The sequence below is a fragment of the Ascidia mentula genome, chromosome 4, assembly GCF_947561715.1.
Source record: "Ascidia mentula chromosome 4, kaAscMent1.1, whole genome shotgun sequence".
Classification (NCBI taxonomy): Eukaryota; Metazoa; Chordata; class Ascidiacea; order Phlebobranchia; family Ascidiidae; genus Ascidia; species Ascidia mentula.
Window position 1 is genome coordinate 1,482,790 of NC_138569.1, and position 23,459 is coordinate 1,506,248.

Here is a 23,459-nt window from a genome sequence, read left to right on the forward strand (position 1 = left end):
GGTCAACATTGTGATTATTACAGTGCACCGTTGTTGTAAAAGTATTTTGTATTACATACGATCATCCATCATTTCGAAAAGAATGTGAATGTATTTTATTTGGTTTAAATTTATTTAAACTTAAGGTTGGCCAACATTATGATAACTTTCCCGGTAAAACGATTGGTACAAGTTATTACATTGCGGTGTTCTTGTTAAACATCTGCAACTTTTAGTTTCTCTTTGATTTTGAAGCTGATTCGAAAACTTAAAGTCGCCCAGTGCAAATACCTGATAAGTTCAACCAATCAAGTACGGTTCCATTTACTTCCTTGTATTGCTGGGGTTAATGTTTTACCTGACTTAATAGAACACCTTCCTTTTGTTTGCCAGGGTATTGAGTATTACAGGAAGGTTGACTTCAAATGGCTTTGTGTTCAACTTCCTGTGTAAATTTACAATGTTGTAAGAAAACTGTGACCACTGTTTGTTCTCTATTCGTGTTTCATAACGTTTCACTTAATGTCCATCACTGTGTGTTTCTAACATTTATAAATGAATGTGATCTTCGTTGCGTTGAGTTTCTATTGCAAGGATTTTTCTATCGCCAACCTATAGTAAGCAATAGGAGAATAGGCGGTAATTAAGTGATTCATTACAAAGAGCCATTTAAACCTTTTTTGGACGATTTGAACTTTGTATGTTGCACAAACATAGTTTTTTGAATGTTCTGTGATGAAATTCAGCCGACCCAATTATGAAATAAATTGCCTTACTTTTGGGACAAGACACAATATAGCGTGAAAATACTTTTCTGTTTGTAAGAAAACAAGATGTATCTTTAAACTTTATATGTTAGTTGTCGTTTCAAAAATTCCTTCATGTGATTCAAGGACAATGATCACTAAGTTGAGTTTGAATCATTGTTATAACGCATCTTTTAATTGCGTCGCACTGCTGTAATTAATACGTTGTTGTCACCGGATAGTTCAATAGGTTACTGTGCGCTGGTGAACCCAACATATGTCTAGACGTTAAAGCCAACCAGGAAGCAATTGTGTGACTTTACAAGGAGTGCATGGGTGCCACGGCTTTATCATATCGCACAAAAGGTGCAGAAATATGGAGCGCATACATTTTCACCGAAGTTTGTTGATAAATGATTTTTGTTCGAAAAACAAACTTCGAAGCTCAAACCTAAGCAGATAATGCTAGTTTCATCATTTAAGTTAGTGATCCTGAGAAAAAAGTACTTTTAATCAGTTGCTTGACATCATAATGTCACATATACAGCATACTTACAGAAAATGGTCGTACATAACCTTTAGTGTTATTTGCAATGGTGTAAGGGATGAGGTGTTGTGTGCAATGGTAGTGCAAACAAACCCTCGTAATATCCTGTTCGCGTACTAGGGTGGATATGTGTGTTCAAATAATCGTCTACTTTCACTTTCTTTGTTAGGATTATTAAACTTTGGGGTTATCATATTTGTCACCGCACAATTGCGACAGAGTTATATCAGTCACGTAGACAAATTTCTAGTCCCAAATCTTAAACATCTGAACACTTTTACCCATTAGGACCGTTTTTTCCCACAGAATTAAACCAGGAAATTACATTTGTGACTTGCTTCTTGCCATTTTGAATTAGACGAAAACCCCCAAAAAAATTGAATCTTGTCATCATATGCAAACCTTACGTTTATTGATCGTTTTTTATCTCAGTGTCGATTTTGAATCAGACGAACTAAATACAATCTTTATCGCCCTCGTGCGGAGAACAAGATATCTGGCCCGTGTAAAATACACGCACCCCTAAATAAATTCAAAACCGCAGGTTTATGGCGTTGGTTTCTTAATTGTATAGAGCGTAAATTCTTATTCGTGGCTGTTGGCAGGATTTATATGCGTTTAACAGTATATTTTGGCACTAAGTAAAGTGGTGTAGGATATTCGAATTGGAAACACGGCTTTTGAATAAAAAGATCACATCAGAGACATGTGCGGTGAAAAAATGCAATCATTTTTTAGTGTTGTTGTTTTCAAGAAATTGTTGTTTCCCTTGTCAAAAAAAACTAGGCTTGAACAAAAAAAATTTACTTTAGGGATTTTCCCAATTACACTGCGGCGATAGATGGCGTTAAAATTATACATAAAAGCCTTAAATGGGATTCGTTACCAGGCCAGGAAGAACTGTGTTCGGTTGTGGAAAACAATCCATGTCAGGTCATGAAGTTAAACAGCGAAGCAATCTTTTAAATGAAAGGTTGTTATTGGTCAAACTGTATTGTCTTTTTCCACATGCGTTATTGTAATAATTCAATTTCTTCAATTTGTCGTGTCAGTCTCTGATCTATGACTATATGCTTGCTTGTGCACTGCTTTTATAAGAGACTGACTGTTAAACAACTTTATTAGCACGAGCTTTTGCGAGATTGATCTCGCTTCTTCAGGTGCAGCAAAACCTGGTTTCATAGTCAGTCTCTTATAAAAGCAGTGCACAAGCAAGCATATATTGTAATAAGGGTAATAGCATATAATGTGAATAAGGTGAGCACATAGTGAGTTTCTTATTGCCTTGCCCGACTTTAAATATTATTTGATGAGTTGATAGATGTGCAATCACTGATAAGTTATTCATAATTAAAAGTTTCCCTTGAACCATACTCAATTTGATTTATTTGCATATAATTGGACGTTGTCATGGTGATACATAACACGCATGATTGGTTGACGTGTGTTGATGTGAATTGGAAATAAGACAGGATGTAATCATCATATGCTGCCCTGATCATATTGCAAGTTGTTGATGTTTCCTATACTAAAGCACTGCGGGATATCAGATTGCACCCTCCCACTTAACTACATCCTAGTTAATATTCGTGACAAGAATTGACGTGTTCGGGCTTTGGACGCAAAAAACGCGAAATATTTAAAATTCACTCACGTCCCGTATATTATTCCAGTTAAATTGTTTCTTCAACCACATTCAAAACATGATATTGTTAGACACATTTAGTAGCAAGTAGTGGAGTCTACACTTGTTAATGTGACGAGACCAACATTATTAACAGGAGCAGGCCTACCTTATAATCTAGAAACGAAATTGGAATTTTTTGAGTTGTCTACGTGCCTCATTTGCGGCAATGTTCAATTGCTTGCAAATATCGAAGACGGAATGAAACCGTAAACGCAGCAGAACGATTAATTTGGTCACATTTTTAACTTCTTCAATGCCGGACGCCGTTGCTCATAGAAACATAGGCTAGGTCAGTACTTTCCAACATGTGGAACCATCCGCACTGGTTCGGAAGTGAAAATTTATTGTGCGAATGACAAACTGACAAACACGGTGCGGACAAGTGCGAATGACGATTGTCCGATAAGTAGTCGTTTGTTATCCTTTTCATTTTTGTTACCGAAACTCAAAACATTCTATAGGAAATGGTAGAAGAATTACATGTACCAGCAGAGTGTGACCCGCGTTTAGGAATTTTATTAGCGCGTGCAACAATAATTTTGGTACTCATATAGAAGTCCTTTTTGTGTATGAAGCGTAGTTTCATGCAACCAAATGCTACATAAACTTGAGTACTGTACGAACTGAACAAATATATTTCAGTCTACTGGAACGTTCGACCCTTATCATGTTGTACAAACGAATTTAACAATATTCCCTGTAACTTTCCGATACATAAAGATCAAGTAAATTGACAATTTTATGCGCATCGTGACAAATTCTTTGCACCAGTTCTGTAGAAAGTTTGGAATCGTTATTCACAGCATTTGGACATTATATAATGTAATATGTTAATATGTCTAATCAGAGCATGGGTTTTTGCTGTGACCAAACCGGGAAACCTAACTTATATAAAGGCCTGTCGTTTTGTCGTATTTATGTCGCAGACCGCACAAAATCATAATGCTGGCCGTACTTTGGGGCCTATGTCTGGCTTTTCGGATCTGACTCGGGCTTATGGTTAAAAAAAAACGTTTTCTGGCCTGCCTCGGTCTTTGCAAAAATTTTTACAACTAACTCTTCAGAGCGGTTTACCATAAAACTACCGCCAAGGAATACTCTGACCTGATAGTTCATGAGTTGTAGAGCGAGTTGTAATTGGGACCAACACTTCCACATAAACTAAATTTCCTCTGCGAAAATGCAGCAGACAGCACAGGTTATTAGCGAATTATACACCAGGGCTAAAAAAAACCCCAACTTACAGCTAAGGCGAATGTTCTGATCTGAACATGTTCTCGAAATCTTGCCACGCTGAAACATTTGATTTTTATTTAACGTTATTTGGCCAATATTCGGCCAAATATTCTCATTACAACCTTAAAATTTAATTTGCTCGTTCGCCTTTCGATTAAATTAAATCTAGATACCATTTCTGATTTGTTTGTGACGTCACAATGTTGTGTACATCGTTGTTATGTTTGCACCAGCTGGTGTCGCACAAGCGCAGTAAATCTTTAAACAGTAAATATTTAAACTTTATTGTACAGTAGAGGGATAGACGTTTCTAAGGATGGCAGAATGTTCTCAATTGGATCAATGGTATTTGTTCAAAGATCCTGACAATATGTGGGACTAACAGTACATGTTGGTCGTTGAGTTTTTCTGGTACTAACTGCAGGCTACTTTGGCGTGTTTCTTTTGGGCGTTTAACAGAGAAGCAAAAGTCACACGACGCAATGCAGGTTACTTGTGAGACGTGGTCAATTTTCACAAAATAACATTTTGGTTTTGTGCCTGTTGTATCCTTCAGAGAAAGCCACTAAAGTTCGTTAACGGGCATAACGTGTATGGAGGGCAAAACTCTTGTAAATTTCGTTACGTCATACATGATGACGTTAAATTTGTCATAGTATGTTGTAGTGTCATTTAACATTACTGTGAAATTTTAGTGTTCGATTCACTTGAAGCACCATGGCATTCAATTGCGTCGTATGGCGGTATGGCTAATATTTGTCAAATTTAAGAAGCTGCGCGTTTTTTTAGAAGGCCAAGTTTGATTTTATTCGATAGCATGATTGTGAGGATTTCTACGGCATACGTTTGTGTAAGGTTTTATGGTCGAAATGTGTTCGAACCACTTACCTTCTTATTAACTAATTCACTCCTTTTTCTTGTTTATTTCAAATTTATGTTGGTTTCTGGTCTTTTCTTCGTGTTATTTGATACCCATGTATACAACTAACTTTCCACAAGGGCTACAGGCAAATTGGGGGTTCACAGATTTTAAAAGGGGCCTGTGACTACAAAAGGGTTGGGAACCAAAAACAACATTTTACATATCATATAATTTAACAAAATATGTTGTTTCTGTTTAGAGAATTGGTAACTTTGCTGCACAATGACATTTAATTATATCTGAACAAATAACTATCTCCTTGGCATTCTTATTGGTTTTACTTTTATGTGAGTTGAAATCTACTGAAATAATATACACTGTCTATGAGTTGTCTCAATATGACTTACATGAATCATTTAAACAATGTTATGACTAAAATTTCATGTATGATCAACTAAAATTTTGGTTGCTGACTAGTTTGAACAAGGACTTTAAAATGAAATATGAAATATATGAAACGTTAAATGAGGACAGTTAAGTGATGTTTACTGTCGTCAACGGATATGCATTTTTTCCAAACATCAGGACATGTCCCCCAAAACGAGGGTTTGTGGTTGTCTTGAACCACATAAAATTTAAAAACTTATCCATATAGCTAAGTAAGAAATAATTGTTACATGAAACTACACGAAGTAATTATCTTAACATATTGCATGAGATTTTGCAGATTGTGCACAAACAACATTATAGGAAATTATGTGTACTGGGTAAAAATTTATTCACTTTCATGTGAGACAAATCTATTTCGCAATAAAGCATCTACAGTGTTTTGTTGAAACAGATCCCAGAAAACATTTTTCCCCACAATGTCATTAAAAGCAATGGGTGGAAGTCATTGCAACCATTAGTCAGAAATGGGGAGTGATTCGCGGAATCAGTTATCAGGATTGTGCACAAACACTTTCTTTTAATACAGGATAATTTAAAAGTCTTTGAAGTTGTGTTTATGCAATGTGTCAAACTGGCTTTTATAGCATTTTTGAAACAAATTCATTCCAAACCTTGATTGTGATTTTATATCTTGCAATTGGCTTCACCTCTGCTGGTAAGTCTCATGGATCCTGTTTGTGTTGTCTAGTTTATTTATACTAGTTTTGTAGTGAATGGTGAAATATATATTGTCAAGATATAAACAGGCAATGTTGTTGAATTGTTACCAAAAAATTGCATTTTTCATTAAATTCAAGCCTAGGAGGCATAGCTGGACACTGCATGCAAAGATGAAACCTGTAATCAATACCAGTATAATCTATAGTGAAGTTTATCGAATGCAATATCTTTATAAAAAATACACCCAGCCATTCTCTTGCGTTGGTTACCAGGCATCTTCTTTGTAATTCAATGGGCAGCATGTTTTTTTTTTCAACATTTGATGCACAACAAAAAATTGACACCGTGGCTTCTATCAGTGCTTGTTTCAAGTACGAATGAGCAGAGAAATTACTAAACTTTATGTCAAGGATAAATAGATGCGCAAATATGGCCCCTAAATTATAATAGACTTCACAATGTTGTATCACCATTTGAACCAATTCACCACTGTGACACTGACCAAAAAAATGAAGTCATTTGTGTTGCTACAGTTTATGTTTAAGATCATAAACAACATCAAAACAAATTGTTTTTATAATATTTGATAAACTTTCAAGTTTAAAAATCACTTTTTGACAGAAATCGTTTCCAATGTTACACTTTTTCCTGTACCCAATCAAGCAACCAATGCAGATGTTACACTTTTTTCCACATTTTCTGGTTCCTCCTTTGCCTTCTTATACCTGAATAATCAGAACATCAGTAATGTGAGTATGGCACTTTTTCCCAAGTTAAAAAGGTAGTTTTTAAAGTTTGGTTTATATTTGCAGCTTTTCTAAACACAATATCACCAAGCTGGTAGAGTTGCATATTACTTATTTTTATTTTCAATTAATCAAATTTTTTGTGTTGCTAGAAATCTTATTTAAATGATTGAACACAAGTAAGTGGTTGTGTATTTACAATTTTGGGCATTTTATGCTCCTGTCCAAAAAATTAAGCCTCAGAAACTTACCAGTTAAAAGTTACAGTTGTGCCCAGGGGTTCTCAACCGGGGTACTCATACCCCTTGGGGTTACGAGATTGAACATCGAGGGGTTGGGCCACAGAGCAGCTTTTCAAACAGATTTCACAGCACAGTTTTATTTTGGAATTATAAATGATATTATGCCATTACGGTCTTTGCTTTGAAAAAAAACATTTGTCTACAAATAATTGTTGTTATTTAACAAAAAGTGATTTTTGCATTTTTGTGTGAAATACTGGTTTAACGTTTAATTGAGCAATAAAAGCAATTTAATTTAGCAGTATATATCTGAAAAATTCAATCAAAATTTTTTGGGGGGTACTAAGAATGCTCTGACCTGACAAGGGGGTACGGGCAATAAAAAATGTTGGGAACCCCTGGTTGTGCCCATCTTTACAATTTGGCAGATAGATAACGTTTATATTTGTAAAAGTTTTTAATGCTACTCTAGCACAATAAAAACAAAAACATTTTAATGTTTTTAGGGTGTAGCATCAGTTCAATTTCAGAAAAATCTGCAATGTTCAGTGCTAAACAATTTTCATGGGAATATAAGGTATTGCATTGTAGCAGTAGTGCCTTGCTTCTTTTTAAAAACATTGGTTTCAAGTAAACATTTTTTACATAGATTTGTTTTACCTATGATACAGCATAAGTCAAAATCCTACCATTTTCAGTGCATCTAGCCTGCCCACCTACAGTTACTTTATTTATGGTACTAAGGTGCAATTTGAAAAGTATGGTTTGTTGTATTTAGAAATGTTAATATTTGATTTTTACTTATTTTCGGAATATTCCCCAATAATGCGACACATTCTTTAAATTTATTGTTGCTGTTACTTGTAAATTTTACCAATTCAATGTGTGTTTATTAGCATGAAACAGATTTTTTTACACACAGCAATGTAATCTTAAAATATTTTGGTCTCCCATCAGCTGTTGGCTAATTAATGTCAGATTATAACAAACGAAAATATAAAATGGAAGATTTTGGGCATCTAAAACATATTAATTATAAAACGTTACTCATTTCTTGCAGGGATATTTTTTATGTGTTTCAGTTGTACCAACACATCAGGAGTTACAAACGTAGTTTTCACCTTTTTTAATGTGCTGTCCAATTATTCCACTGCCACTTGGAGTATTGGAATAAATTCATTGATTAAGACGGCTGATTTTTCAGTGCAAGGTAAAAATACAAAAGTCTAATGTTAATAACAATATCGAATTTTACTTTACGTATTTACAACAAGAAACTTGCTTCAGTTGTTGATATTTTCTTTAAACTACCTTTGAATGAATGTCTTTATCCTGGTAACACAATTTTCATTGTAACACAACCATTATTGAATTACATTTAAAACAGTATATATATTATTGGGGATAGTGTTTTACGCTTTGAAATTATTTGAACAGTGGTTACTGAAATGACTTGCATTTACTTTCTGCTGGACCTAAGTGCAACCATTAAACTTTATAGTTTTTTTCGAGGATTTTTAAGAGAAAAATATAAAATTTGTAGAACAAACTTGATTAGTCATTTATTTACAAAACTAGCTAAGCAATAAGAACCACCTTAGGCTGTTTTAGGTACTTAAATTAAACATTATATTAGGCTTAACATTTTTTATGTGTTTAGATTGTCCGAATGACACTTTACCTTCCAGACCATTTATCGAAGCACTCAAACTTAATTATAAGTCACCAGGTCAGTTCAAATGTCCAGCAGGTCAAGAGTTGTTTTACTGTAACTCAACTCCTGGTATTGTAAATACAACTTGTAAAAATGATGCAACATGGTTTGGAGCTAATGGATTAGAATGTTGGTCAGGTAAACTTGCTAAATTTAGTTTAGCTAAATACAAAAATAAAGTTTGTGCTAGAAAACATTTACAGAAATAGAAACATTTTATTATTATGGTGATGAACTGCAGATGTCCAATGCACTAAATTAGTTATGTGAAATTGTTAGATAATTATATAAAGTTTTTTTTGACAAAAATTATTGTACTATTGTTGTTAAAAATACTTCATAAAAACTCTTACTTCAAATAAAGTGTGTTGCTAGTGGTAAATATATTGGTATAATTTTGTTGCCAATGGTGAGTGTTTGTAAATCAATAGTAGATGAACATGTTAATGATTGCAAACGATCACAGATTTTATGTAAAATATTGTCTCGGCCGCTATATATTTTTACTAGATCCAACACCACAGCTTTCTGGAAACTTTACTGGGATAGAAAAAACTGTGGTGGTAATAAAGTGTTGTGTCACATCACATGTGTTTCCGCCTGTTACAAGCTACTCCATCTATATTGGAAATGTTGTTTATATACAACAGGTTTGTTAGTTAATTACCGGGAAAAAACTATTACCATTGCTAATACCATAAATGTACTATAAAAATTACTCTGTTCTTGGCCAATAAATGACAAAACACAATCAGTAGCACTGGTGAATTTTCTGTGTAAAATGTACCCCTAAACAGCATGTGGAAGGTCAACAAAGTCTTTTGATAAATAGTGATTTGCTTGCAGCTAAAAAGGTAAGTATATGTGGTTATGCTACTGAATTTATAATATGATACATGGCAGTGACAAATCTTTTACAATTTAGATCCATGTAAGTTTATATTTGCAGGATTCGCAAGACTTCAGTTTTCTACTGAAAAGAGAAATGAACAATCAAATGGTTCATTGTCAGGTCACCTCAAACTACACAAAGTTGAAAAATATTTCAGGAAATTCTTCTGACCATCAACTTATAGTACACTGTAAGTTTTGTTATCTTAGTATTGCACAGGTTATTTGTTTTTTAGAATTGTCAATACAAAATCCAGTTCCATTTATTGTTGCTTTTTTTTACCAAAATGTTGAACAACCAGGGGGGCAAATGCCACCAGGGGGATGGCTAAACCTCTAAGGTCCATTGTGTAGGCCTTGGGAAGTTCCCACCACCGAAACTTATTTTCATTGAAATACCAATATACGTCCTTTAGTAAAACAAAATGTTTTCCTTATCCCTGTTTCACAAGAGATCCTGACTAAGTGACCACATCACACAACAAAAAAAAATGGCATATTTGAAAAACCCTAACCTGGCCAAGTGCTTTTGTTTTGAGTGAACTTGAGTTCCATAAATATTTTTGTGATGTGATCAGTCAGTCAGGAACTCTTGTGAAAAACGGATATGCCTTTAACAATTAATGTTTATTCTGATTTTTCATGTCGGTCAAAGTGGACCGTAAAGTGTGGTTTTATATACTTAAAAGCTGAATTGAACATAAATTAGTGTCTTTGTTAAAAAATACAAATTTTACGTTTGATGTGTATTGATGTTAATGCCAGTATAAGTTACCAAGTTCTATGTATGCACAAAAAAAGTCATAATGATTGAGAGCTGCAGACAGGTTGTACATGCACTGTTTCAACCTGTAAGGTCTCATCAGTGCAGATGTTGACTGTGGCACTGTACTAGCTTTTACACTAGTAGGCACACTGATTTCCACTTTGTGGTGACTTTCGGCCAACGTCGATCCATTGGTTACCCTATACTGAGTACCGAACAAAAGAGACGAACCACTGTGGGGCGCACTATGGCCAAATGAAACTGTTTGGTAACCGAAGTGCTAAAAGCTGAAACCCAATTCAATATATCTGCATAAAAGTCATAATAATTAGGAGCTGCAGACAGGGTGTACACGCACCGTTTCAACAATAATAATTGAAAGCTAACACAGTGTCACAGTCAACAACTGCACTGATGAGAACCTCACACGTTGAAACAGTGCATGTATACACCCTGTCTGCAGCTTTCAATTAAAAAGTTCTCTCATGCAAAAATGAAGTTTAAATTCCAACTTTCAAATTTCAATTAAATGCATTTTGAGATGAAGGGTTACTAGCACATATTTTACAGAATTTTGTTGATTGTTTTTTGTTTGTTGTATTCAGATCCACCATCAATTCCCAACATTACTATACAGGGGTTATTTCAACAAACTGAAAACCAATATATTATTCTGCAAAACACCAGTATAAGCTTAAATTGCTCTGTGGATTCAAACCCCCAATCTCAATGTGTTTGGTCATATAATAACTTGAATGAAAGAAACAATTCATGCAACATAAGCAGATCATTTAGTAATTCAACAAATGCAACTTGTCAAGCCAATAATGGTATTGGTAATTCTAGCAGAACAACCATTTCAATTGTTTCTGTTCCAACATTTAGTAAGTCAGTTTTGAAGTTTCTTTTTGAATTTAGACATTTCTTTCTTTAAAACATTATCCAGGACAACCAAAGATAACAGTTAATGGTGAAACAGTTAATAACAATGCAACAAAGCTTCTCAATGAAAGCAATGCTGTTAAATTTAAATGTACTGTTGACTACCAAAGTTATCTTGGTACAATCTTTAAATGGACAAAAGATGGGATTGATGTGAATAGTGATAGCATTTTATCCCAAAATGTTACACCAAATGACAGTGGTACATATGTATGCAAGTCTTCTGATGTGTTTGGGAGTTTCCAAACAAGGATTAACATTGATGTTCAGTGTAAGTTTGCACCATAGAAAGTTTGCATGTGGTGATAATTTGAAATAGTTTATCCATTCAAATCTGCATGTTTTCGTATTTCTCTTAAAAACAGAGTGTTTTTTGACATGTTGCGTAAATAATTTGTTTTGGAAACTATTGCAAAATGTAGCATTCAGTAGAAATCTTAACTGACCCAAATTGTTCTGTTTAAGATTAACTACACCTTTGTTTGTATTGATGGATAACTGTGCTAGTGTATGGTATCTGGTGAATGAATTAATTATCATTAAATAATTTGTTTTGTGTTTTATGTCTTGCTTAACCTGTTAATACCTGGGTGTTTTGTGGAGGTTTCTATTGGTTGCATTAGTTCTATTCCAAACACAAGTTCATATTTTTTGCAACTTACTTCTGTATTCCAAGCATAACTGTAGACATTTCATCGTGGAACAGGTTTTTTTCAAAAATTACTGCAACTGTTTCTTTATCTTTTTTTCCCTTTAAAAACTTTTACATTTAAACCTTTACCTTGTGTAGCAATTACTTATCACAACACTCAGGACATAGCCACTAATAATGTATTAGGATGATTTTTCTTCTGTTTTAGTGTTTATTTTCAGTTCTATAAATCTGAAAACATAAAATGACACCCGAGGATGTCACTGAACATGAATAATATTAAATTTTGCAAAAATTCCATTACTTGCTTTACAATCAGAAAAAGCTAGACACTCTTTTGGTACAAGTTGCAGATTTTTCCTCAAACCATTTTTTACTATATGTGCATTAAAGCCAATGAATGATTGACCACTTAGCACAATGCTAATGATAACAATTAGACAATCGATAAATCATGTGTCAATTAACATTTGTTTAAACTATTTGAAATGATAATTGTATATTTTTTGTAATTGTGCTAATGTTATCTTTGCAAGTTAAATTATTTTCATAGACCAACCATACACTGACAGCAATTTGAACTGCCAACCAAACCAACCATGTGATATTACTGTGTATTCAAATCCTCCACCTTCTGCATCTGTTTTAATGTCACCAGGTTTGTAATGCTTGAATCTTGCCATATCTTAACATTTGATTTATAAATATACTTTTTTAGGAGGTGGAAATGAAACTCTTTCACTGTTGTTAAGTACTCCACCGGTTTACACATATCAAATTAAGGTAAATTATGTTGTTAAACAGTAGGGAATCATTTATTTGTTCTTGCAAGTTGCATTAAAGGTAGTATAATATTAAATGAAGGTTAACCTTTAATCCCATAATGGTTGGTTTACTTTAGTTGAGGCCGGTTACCAATACTTTTTTGGTGTGAAATGTGCCCATAAGGTTGACTTAAATAATAGATGTTGGAAAATATGATAAAAATGCAATTTAGAATATATTCCATTAAAAGAAACCATTTATCTCTATGGGCATTAGTCAGGTGTCAAAGCAAAATATTTTGCATCTGTGGCAATATTATTTTAAATATAGTTTTATTGCTGCATGTCAAAAGTAATGCAACAAACTATGCACAGTGAGTTCTTTGTAATCCTAGTTTGGTTATTTATCTGTAGAAGCCAGCAGGAACCTACACATTGCATGTCACAAATGCAATTGGAACAAGCTTGATTACAATAATGATATCTGCAATCACTACCAGCCAACTGGGATTGATTATTGGAATATCTGTTGCCGCTGTTGTTGTTGTGATTCTTGCAATAATACTTGCAGTATTTTGTTTCAAAAGATCAACAGGTTAGTGTGAAATTGTAACATGTTTCATGATGTTAAATTATTAAACCCAAAGTTTTGTTTCATATTAATGTTGTTATCTAGCAGATAACAAAATGAAAGGAACACCTGCAAAGGTTTCACAGGAAGCACCTGTTTATTTAGACACACATGTGTATGAAAACACACCTCCACAACCTAATACACCCACATATGAAAACACACCTGAGTATCAGAATGTGGCAACTTATCAAACCACAACTGCAAACCAAAGTGCATCAGCATATGAAACATTTGGTTCCAGTTAAAAGCACTTTAACTACTGATTTTAGAAAGAATGCGAATGTACTGACCACTACTATGTATTTGAAACATGTATTTGGTTTAAGTTGATTTAAACTTAAGGTTAGTCAACATTATGACAAAAATTATTACAGTGCAATGTTTTTGTAAAAGTATTTTGTATTACATACGATCATCCATCATTTCGAGACAGAATGCGAATGTACTTTATTTGGTTTAAATTTGTTTAAACTTAAGGTTGGCCAACGTTGTGATAACTTTCCTGGTAAAACCGCTGGTTCAAGTTTTTGCAGTGCGGTGTTCTTGTTAAACTTTTAGTTTCTCTTTGATTTTGAAGCTTATTCGAAAACGTAAAGTCGCCCAATGTAAATACCGGATAAGTTCAACCAATCAAGTACGGCTCCATTTACTTTCTTGTATTGCTGGGGTTAATGTTTTACCAGACTTTAGAGAACACCTTCCTTTTGTTTGCCAGGGTATTGAGTATTACAGGAAGGTTGACTTCAAATGACTTTGTGTTCAACTTCCCTGTGTAAATTTACAATGTTGTAAGAACTGTGACCACTGTTTGTTCTCTATTCGTGTTTCCCTGACAGTGAAAATAACGTTTTCACTTAATGTCAATCACTGTGTGTTTTTAATATTTTATAAATGAATGTGATCTTCGTTGCGTATTGGCTTTCATTTATGTGAAATTGTGCATCACTTACTTTTGTGATCAAACTAAGGTGATCAATATTACGTAGGGTTTTTACGTAAAACAACATGCTTGGTGACGAATACGCGGAAGGCGGTTCACAGGCAAGACTCCTTTACAGAACTTCCGTGTTGGCAGGAAAGCTAATATGCGAAATGTGTGTTTTGCTCTCTTCTCTATCCACCACCTTCTTTACTTACGAATAACCGATGCAATAAGTTTAACGAGAACACGGAACATGACCTTAGGAAGTTGCACAAACATAGTTTTTTGAATGTTCTGTGATGAAATTCATCCGACCGCATTATGAAATAAATGGCCTTACTTTTGGGACAAGACACAATATTGCGTGAAAACACTTTTCTGTTTGTAGGAAAACGAGGCGTGTCTTCAACCATAAATATGTTTGTTGTCGTTTTATAAATTCCTACATTTGATTTAACGACAGTGACCACTAAATTGAGTTTAAATCATTGTTATAACACAGCTTTTAATGGCGTCGCACTGCTGTAATTAATACTTTGCCACCGGAAAGTTCGATAGGTTACTGTGCGCTGGTGAACCCAACATATGTCTTGATATTAAAGCAAACCAGGAAGTAATTCTATGATGTTACAAGGAGTGCATGGGTGCCACGGCTTTATCATATTGCACAATAGGTGCAGAAATATGGAGCACATTTTCACCGAAGTTTATTGATAAATGATTTTTGTCCGAAAAACAAAATTCACAGGTAGCACCTAAACAGATAATGCGAATTTCATCATTCAAGTTAGTGATCCTGAGAAAAAAGTACTTTTAAATCAGTTGCTTGACATCATAATGTCACATATACTGCATACTTACAGAAATATGGTCATACATAACCTTTAGTGTTATTTGCAATGGTGTAAGGGATGAGGTGTTGTGTGCAATGGTAGTGCAAACAAACCCTCGTAATATCCTGTTCGCGTACTAGGGTGGATATGTGTGTTCAAACAATCGTCTACTTTCACTTTCTTTGTTAGGATTATTAGACTTTAGGGTTATCATATTTGTCACCGCACAATTGCGAGTTATATCAGTCACGTAGACAAATTTCTAGTCCCAAATCTTAAACATCTGAACACTTTTTTCCCATTAGAACCGTTTTTCCCCCAGAATTAAACCAGGAGAATACATTTGTGACTTGCTTCTTGCCATTTTGAATCAGACGAAAATCCCCCCAAAAAATAAATCGTGTTATCATATGCAAACCTTACGTTTATTGATCGTTTTGTATCTCAGAGCCGAAAATTCTAAATCCAAAAATAGCTTGCTTGAAAGCTGACCATGACGGTCTCCTGAACTAAATACAATCTTTATCACCCTCTTGCGGAGAAAAAGATATCTGGCCCAAATACACGCACCCCTAAAAATATATGAAATTTCTCAATTGTATAGAACGTAAATTCCTCTTCGTGGCTGTTGTCAGGATTTATATACGTTTTAGAAGTATATTTTGGCACTAAGCAAAGTGGTGTAGGATATTCCAATGGCAAACACGACTTTTACATAACACAAAATCACATTAGAGACCTGTACGCTATAAATAAAGCAATCATTTTTAGTGATGTTGTTTTCAACAAATTGTTGTTTCCATTCTGAAAAAAAACTAGGTCTTGACAAAATAAATTCAGTTTAGGGACTTTACCTAAAACATTTTGGCGATAGAGGGCGTTAGAATTTTACATAAAACCTTGAATGAGATTCGTTACCAGTCCAGGAAAAACTTTGTTCGGTTGTGGTAAACAATCCGGCAGTCTATTGATCATCAAAACTTTCAGCTGATATGTCAGGCCATAAAGTTGAACAGCGAAGCAATCTTTTGAATGAAGATTGTTGTCGTCAAACTGTATTATCTTTTTCCACTTGTTTTATTGTAATGTACGTGTGTAAGAGTGTATCATGTGAATGAGGTTAGCGCATAATAAGCTTTTCCTATTGCTTTACCCGACTTCCTGATCGTTTGTGTTACGGCCGTGTATGCAAACAACTCTCAAATACTTACAAATATTACGTGTGTGTACATAGGCTAATGCGTTGAAAGATGTGCATTCACTGATAAGTTGTTCCCAACTCTAGGATTCGGTCAATTTATCGAAAACTAACTTGGTCAGCCAATTCACAAACTAGATTGAAAGTAAATGAATTTTTTGCAAAGTTATCGTGCGAGAAAGAAAACGTGCATAAATAAAAGTATTCTTTACAGTTTAAGACCATATTCAATTTGGCTCATTTACATTTTATTGAACTTTGTTCTGGTGATGCATCTACGCGCATGGTTGGTTGACGCGTTTAGATTTGAATAGGAAATAAGGAAGGATATAAACATCACACGCTGTCCTGATCACATTGCGAGCGACTTATTCCTTACACGACGCAGACAAAAATCTTAACCAAGTTTTTGATAATTAAGTTCGCTTGCGTAGCTGAAATGGTTTGTTGCAACGTCAGTCTCGTAGTAATGATATGCCAACAGGTACTTGTTGGTTTCATCGCACACCGAACAAAATTACACAGCTACATAAGTAGACTAGAAACGTTGTTCGTTTTTCCTGTAGTAAGTGCAGGCTACTTTGGCAATAATGCTAGTTGTCATTCGACATAATTAAAAAAATATATTTTGATTGTATAGTTGCTGTACTTTACGATGTACGCCTGGACTAGAGCGCCGAACGTAATTTCTTGTTTTGAATGTAGTTACGTTATGCTACGTGTAAAATTTATACCTGCTGTGAGGGAGTCGGAAAATGCGCCGTCAGTTCGACGGGTTTCGCGGTTCACAAGCGTGACGACTGAGTTCCATTGTTTGCAATTTGCGTTAAATTGACGCTCCATTGAATCTCTGTTGCGCTTTGTTTGCATCACACACAATATAACAATAAAACAGGTGTCACGGTCGTGGGTCGTTTAACATTTTTGTGCAGCTTCAGGTTCCAGGGTAGCTGAGATATTTGTTGTGTAAAAGATTTTGTTTTACCATGATCGTGAAACCATTACTTCAAGTTGCATTTGTTCTCTTATCTGGATGCTTCAGTAAAGGTTAGTAAATGTTTGTCAATACTGCACTTTTTAGCTGTTTGCAACTTATAGAAGATTATCAGATAAACCAACATGTTACAATTGGCATCCAGGATATTTTAAAGGTGGCGAGGTTTCAAAGTTTTTGGGGAAAATCTAATAAACCTCCCCCCCAAATCTTACACTTGGTGACCCCGACGTGATCCAAGTGTAAGATTTGAGGGGGAATGTTTACTAGTTGACTGCGTGTTCACTGCGACTGACGTTTCCTGACTCCGCTTCAGTAACAAACAAAACTTGGGTTAGTTTGTTTTATTCAGTTGACACCAAGATACGAACGAATATGTGCAGAATAGTGCGATTCCACACAACATGGCAAGCCCAAATGTAAAATGATTCTCACCACAAAAAAACACAGAATATATACACAATCAAGTATGCAATCGCGTGAGCCCACGACTCTTGTCATTTTGTCATTACGGTCAATTCTCATATACTTGTCTCAGACAGTTCCAAGAACTGTGGTATTTACCTGGGCGGTTAAGACTGCAAGTCATTACATCATAGCATAAACGTTACAGTGCAAACAAACCCTCGCAATATCCTGTTCGCGTACTAGGGTGGATATGTGTGTTCAAACAATCGTCTACTTTCGCTTTCTTTGTTAGGACTATTAGGCTTTCGGGTTATCATATTTGTCACCGCACAATTGCGACAGAGTTATATCAGTCACGTAGACAAATTTCTATTCCCAAATCTTAAACATCTGGACACTTTTTCCCATCAAGACTGTTTTTCCCCAGAATTAAACCAGGAGATTACATTTGTGACTTGCTTCTTGCTATTTTGTATCAGACGAAAAAAAACTCAAAAAATAAAATCTTGTGATCATATGCAAACCTTACGTTTATTGATCGTTTTGTTTCTCAGAGCAAAAAACTCTAAACCCAAAAATAGCTTGCTTGAAAGCCGACCATGAACAGTCTCCTGAACTAAATACAATCTTTATCGCCCTCTTGCGGAGAACAAGATATCTGGCCCGTGTAAAATACACGCACCCCTCAATATATTTGAAACCACTGGTTTCTCAATTGTATAGAGCGTAAATTCTTATTCTTGGCTGTTGGCAGGATTTATATGTGTTTTGCAGTATATTTTGGCACTGAGTAAAGTGGTGTAGGATATTCGAATTGGAAACACGGCTTTTCAATAAAACAAAATCATATCAGAGACCTGTGCGGTGAAAAAAAGCAATCATTTTTGAGTGTAAGGTTCACAGGCTTCGCAGCCAAGGCATTGCAGCCAAGCTGGATCAGCCACTTTTCCCGACAAGTCGGAGCGAGATCTGAAAAATCAAGCTCCCGCTGAGGTTTGAACTCACGACCCTGGGCTAACCAGGCCCAACGCTCTACCAACTGAGCTACAGGAGCTCACTGGTTTCACGGGGTATATTGTGGCCAAGGTACACTGGTGCGCAAGCGCACAACTTGTCAGGCGACCTTCACAACGTAGAGGATCTCCACCACCGTAATCAGACAACGCAGAAGTAATACCACGCTTTCGCATGCCTTGATGCTTATGCGAAAGCATGGCATTACTTCTGCGTCATTTTTGAGTGTTGTTGTTTTCAACAAATTGTTGTTTCCCTTCTCAAAAAAAACTAGACTGAACAAAATAAATTTACTATAGGGACTTTCCCAATTACACTCTGGCGATAGATGGCGCTAAAATTATACATAAAAGCCTTAAATGGAATTCGTTAGCTGGCCAGGAAAAACTGTGTTCGGTTATGGAAAACAATCCGGCGGTCTATTGATCATCAAAACGTTCTGCTCACATGTCAGGCCGTGAGGTTAAACAGCGAAGCAATCTTTTGAATGAAGGTTGTTATCGGTCAACTGTATTGTCTTTTTCCACATGTGTTATTGTCTTTTTCCAAATATAATGTGAATAAGGTGAGCACATAGTGAGTTTCTTATTGCCTTGCCCGACTTCAAATATTACGTGTATGTGTGTGTATGTATATGATGAGTTGAAAGATGTGCAATCACTGATAATAGGCCTAGTTATTCATAATTAAAAGTTTCCTTTTGGATCATGCTCAATTTGGTTTATTGCATATAATTGGACATTGTCATGGTGATACATCTACACGCATGGTTGGTTGACGTGTGTTGATGTGAATTGGAAATAAGACAGGATGTAATCATCATTTGCTGCCCTGATCATATTGCAAATTGTTAATGTTTCCTATACTAAAGCACTGCGGGATATCAGATTGCACCTTCCCACTTAACTACATCCTAGTTAATATTCGTGACAAGAATTGACGTGTTTGGGCAGTCGAGAGTGATACTTTGGTCACAAAAACTGCGAAATATTTAAAATTCACTCAAGTCCCGTATATTATTCCAGTTAAATTGTTTCTTCAACCACATTCAAAACATGACATTGTTAGACACATTCAGTAGCAAGTATAGTGGAGTCTACACTTGTTAATGTGACGAGACCAACATTATTAACAGGAGCAGGCCTACCTTATAATCTAGAAACGAAATTGGAATTTTTTGAATTATCTACGTGCCTCATTTGCGGCAATGTTCAATTGCTTGCAAATATTGAAGACGGAATGAAACTGTAAACGCAGCAGGACGATTTTGGTGATTTTTTTTGGCTTAATTTTGGTCACATTTTTAACTTCTTCAATGCCGGACGCCGTTGCTCATAGAAACATAGGCAAGGTCAGTACTTTCCAACATCCGAACTGGTGCGGAAGTGAAAATTTATTGTGCGAATGACAATTGTCCAAAAAGTAGTCGTTTGTTATCCTTTTCACATTCGTTACCGAAACTCAAAACATTCTTTATAAATACAATGGTACTAGAATTACATGTACCAGGGGAGTGTGACCCGCGTTTAGGAATTTTATTAGCGCGTGCAACAATAATTCTGCTACGCATATAGAAGTCCTTTTTGTGTGTATGCAGCGTTGTTTCACGGCACTAAATGCTACATAAACCTTGAGTATTGTACGAACTGCACAAAACATATTTCAGTCTACGGAACGTTCGACCCTTATCATGTTGTACAAACGAATTTAACAATATTCTCTGTAACATTCCGATACATAAAGACTAAGTAAATTGACAATTTTGTGCGCATTGTGACAAAAAAAATTTGTCTCCAGTTCTATAGAAAGTTTGGAATCGTTATTCACAGCATTTGGACATTATATAATGTAACATGTTAATATGTCTAATCAGCGCGTGGGTTTTTGCTGTGACCAAACCGGGAAACCTAACTTATATAAAGGCCTGCCGTTTTGTCGCATTTATGTCGTAGACCGCACAAAATCATAATGCTGGCCGTATTTTGGGGCCTATGTCTGGCTTTTCGGGTCTGACTCGGGCTTATGGTTAAAAAAAAACGTTTTCGGGCTAGCATCGGGCTTTGCAAAAATTTTTACAACTAACTCTTCAGAGCGGTTTACCATAAAACTACCGCCAAGGAATACTCTGACCTGATAGTTCATGAGTTGTAAAGTGAGTTGTAATCGGGACCAACACTTCCACATAAACTAAATTTCCTCTGCGGAAATGCAAAAAAAACACTCAACTTACAGCTAAGGCGAATGTTCTGATCTGAACATGTTCTCGAAATCCTGCCACGCTTAAACATTTAACTTTTATTTAACGTTATTTGGCCAATATTCGGCCAAATATTCTCATTACAACCTTAAAATTTAACTTACTCGTTTGCCTTTAGATTGATTTAAATCTTGATACAATTTCTAATTTGTTTGTGACGTTACAATGTTGTGTATATCGTTGTTATATTTGCACCAGCTGGTGTCGCACAAGCGCAGTAAATCTTCAAACAGTAACTCTTTTAACTTTATTGTAAAGTAGAGGGATAGACGTTTCTAAGGATGGCACAATGGTCTCAATTGGATCAATGGTATTTGTTCAAAGATCCTGGCAATATGTGGGACTAAGAGTACTTGTTGTTCGTTGAGTTTTTTTCGTGCCAACTGCGGGCTACTTTGGCGTGTTTCCTTTAGGCGTTTAACAGAGAAGCAAAAGTCACAAGGCGCAATGCAGGTTACTTGTGAGGCGCGGTAAATTTGCACAAAATAACATTTTGGTTTTGTGGCTGTTGTACCCTACAGAGTAAGCCACTAAAGTTCGTTGGCGGGCGTAACGCGGATGGATGCCAAAACTCTTGTAAATTTCGTTACGTCATACATGATGACGTAAAATTTGTCATAGTATGTTGTAGTGTCATTTAACATTAGTGTGAAATTTTAGGTTTGTTTTGTGAAGTTTTAGTGGGTCAAACGAAACAACAACTCTGTCTGAATGATTTGGTATCCATAATTGTAAGGAGGTTCCCCCGCCCTTAACCATTTGACCAAAAACCTATTAAAAGCGATATAATCCCATCACGTTTACATTTAATAAACAACTCCTATATTTCTTGATTCGATTGAATTGAAGCAATATAATTTTCATCTAGAAAAGGTGCCAATCGTAGCAACCTTTAGACCGCATGTTAGTATTCCTACCCTATGTTCCTCTGCCACAAAGAAAGACGGCACGTAGCAAAGCAACCGTGATGCATAAAGGTCTAATTAAGGGTTGAATGAGCAGAGACGTATGTGCTGCATACCAGGGCGATTTTCAACTGCTTTGGTGCGTTTTTTTTTTTTTCAGGGATTTGGTGCTGGGTGTGGTCAAAAACTTAGTTGATAAAGCATAAAAATGTTCAATAAAATGAAGCTGCAGGGACGTTTGCAAAAGGAAAACACTCTGTGTATCACGACTCCTATGACTATCAAAACATTTGCTTTAATTAGAATAAAAACGAACAATAACAGATACTTTGTCGATTTAATTATTGAACCCAAAACCGATTTTCCATATATCAGATATTTACCCACATGTCAGGGAGAAGCGAAGCGATCAACCCAAAATACCATATGCGCATGTACACGACGTAATTACAATTTAACTCAAAATAAAACAAACAATAACGAAGTTTGATGCAAAGCTAAAGATTGAATCACAGAAGTATAACTTCATTTGTCATTTTGTGTCAGGCCCGCCTCATGTTCAAGCGTACGAGGTGAGGTTGTAAACAATGAGAACAAAGTGACAATAAATCGTTTTTGTTTTAGGCACCACTAGGTGTCGCAGAAACACAGTAGGTACTTAAATTTCGGTCGATGTTAAAGTAAGGTTGCTGCAAGCTGAAATTTGACATACTTTGTCACAAAGGACATGTCTTTCGATCGATGCAAGTTTCGATTTCGAATTTGCTTCAGACATCACAATGTTGCGATTATCGTTCTTGCTCTAAACATAAAAGTCACTCGACGCAATGCAGGTTACGACGTGTAAATTTTCGTAAATTATTATTTTGATTTTGTAGCTGTTGTAACTAAAAGAGGTGCTGTCTCTGAAATACCATTATAGGCATCGTAGGCATTGAGCCCAGGCATCGTAGGCATTGTACGCATGGAGTCTAGGCATCGTAGGTATTGTAGGCATTGAGTCTAGGCATTGTACGCATAGAGTCTAGGCATAGTAGGCATTGTGCGCATAGATTTGAGTAGAGTCTAGGCATTGTTGGCATTGAGTGTAGGCCAGGGGCGCACAGCCGTTTTATTAATGCCGGCCGCATCGCACAAACTTAATTTACCAACGGCCGCATGAAGCTGTACGGCCGCAGGTTGTACACCCTGGTCTAGGCATTGTACGCATAGAATCTAGGCATTGTAGGCATTGTGCGCATAGATTTAAGTAGAGTCTAGGCATTGTTGGCATTGAGTGTAGGCCAGGGGCGCACAGCCCTTTTATTAATGCCGACCGCATCGCACAGACTTAATTTACCAACGGCCGCATGAAGCTGTACGGCCGCAGGTTGTACACCCTGGTCTAGGCATTGTACGCATAGAATCTAG

At 35.7% G+C, this 23,459-nt stretch overlaps 1 protein-coding gene across 1 annotated transcript; it reads left to right on the top strand.

The window, feature by feature from the left end:
* The first annotated feature begins 6,032 nt into the window (after window positions 1-6,032).
* On the top strand, window positions 6,033-14,501 carry LOC145899507 (uncharacterized). Its single transcript, XM_082988340.1, has 13 exons — window positions 6,033-6,162; window positions 6,789-6,916; window positions 7,662-7,732; window positions 8,238-8,365; window positions 8,816-9,007; window positions 9,380-9,519; window positions 9,819-9,951; window positions 11,132-11,410; window positions 11,473-11,739; window positions 12,674-12,778; window positions 12,839-12,903; window positions 13,299-13,479; window positions 13,561-14,501. Exons 1-13 carry the CDS (start codon window positions 6,069-6,071, stop codon window positions 13,761-13,763), a joined length of 1,986 nt encoding a protein of 661 aa, XP_082844466.1. The 5' UTR covers window positions 6,033-6,068; the 3' UTR covers window positions 13,764-14,501.
* Window positions 14,502-23,459: the final 8,958 nt, after the last annotated feature.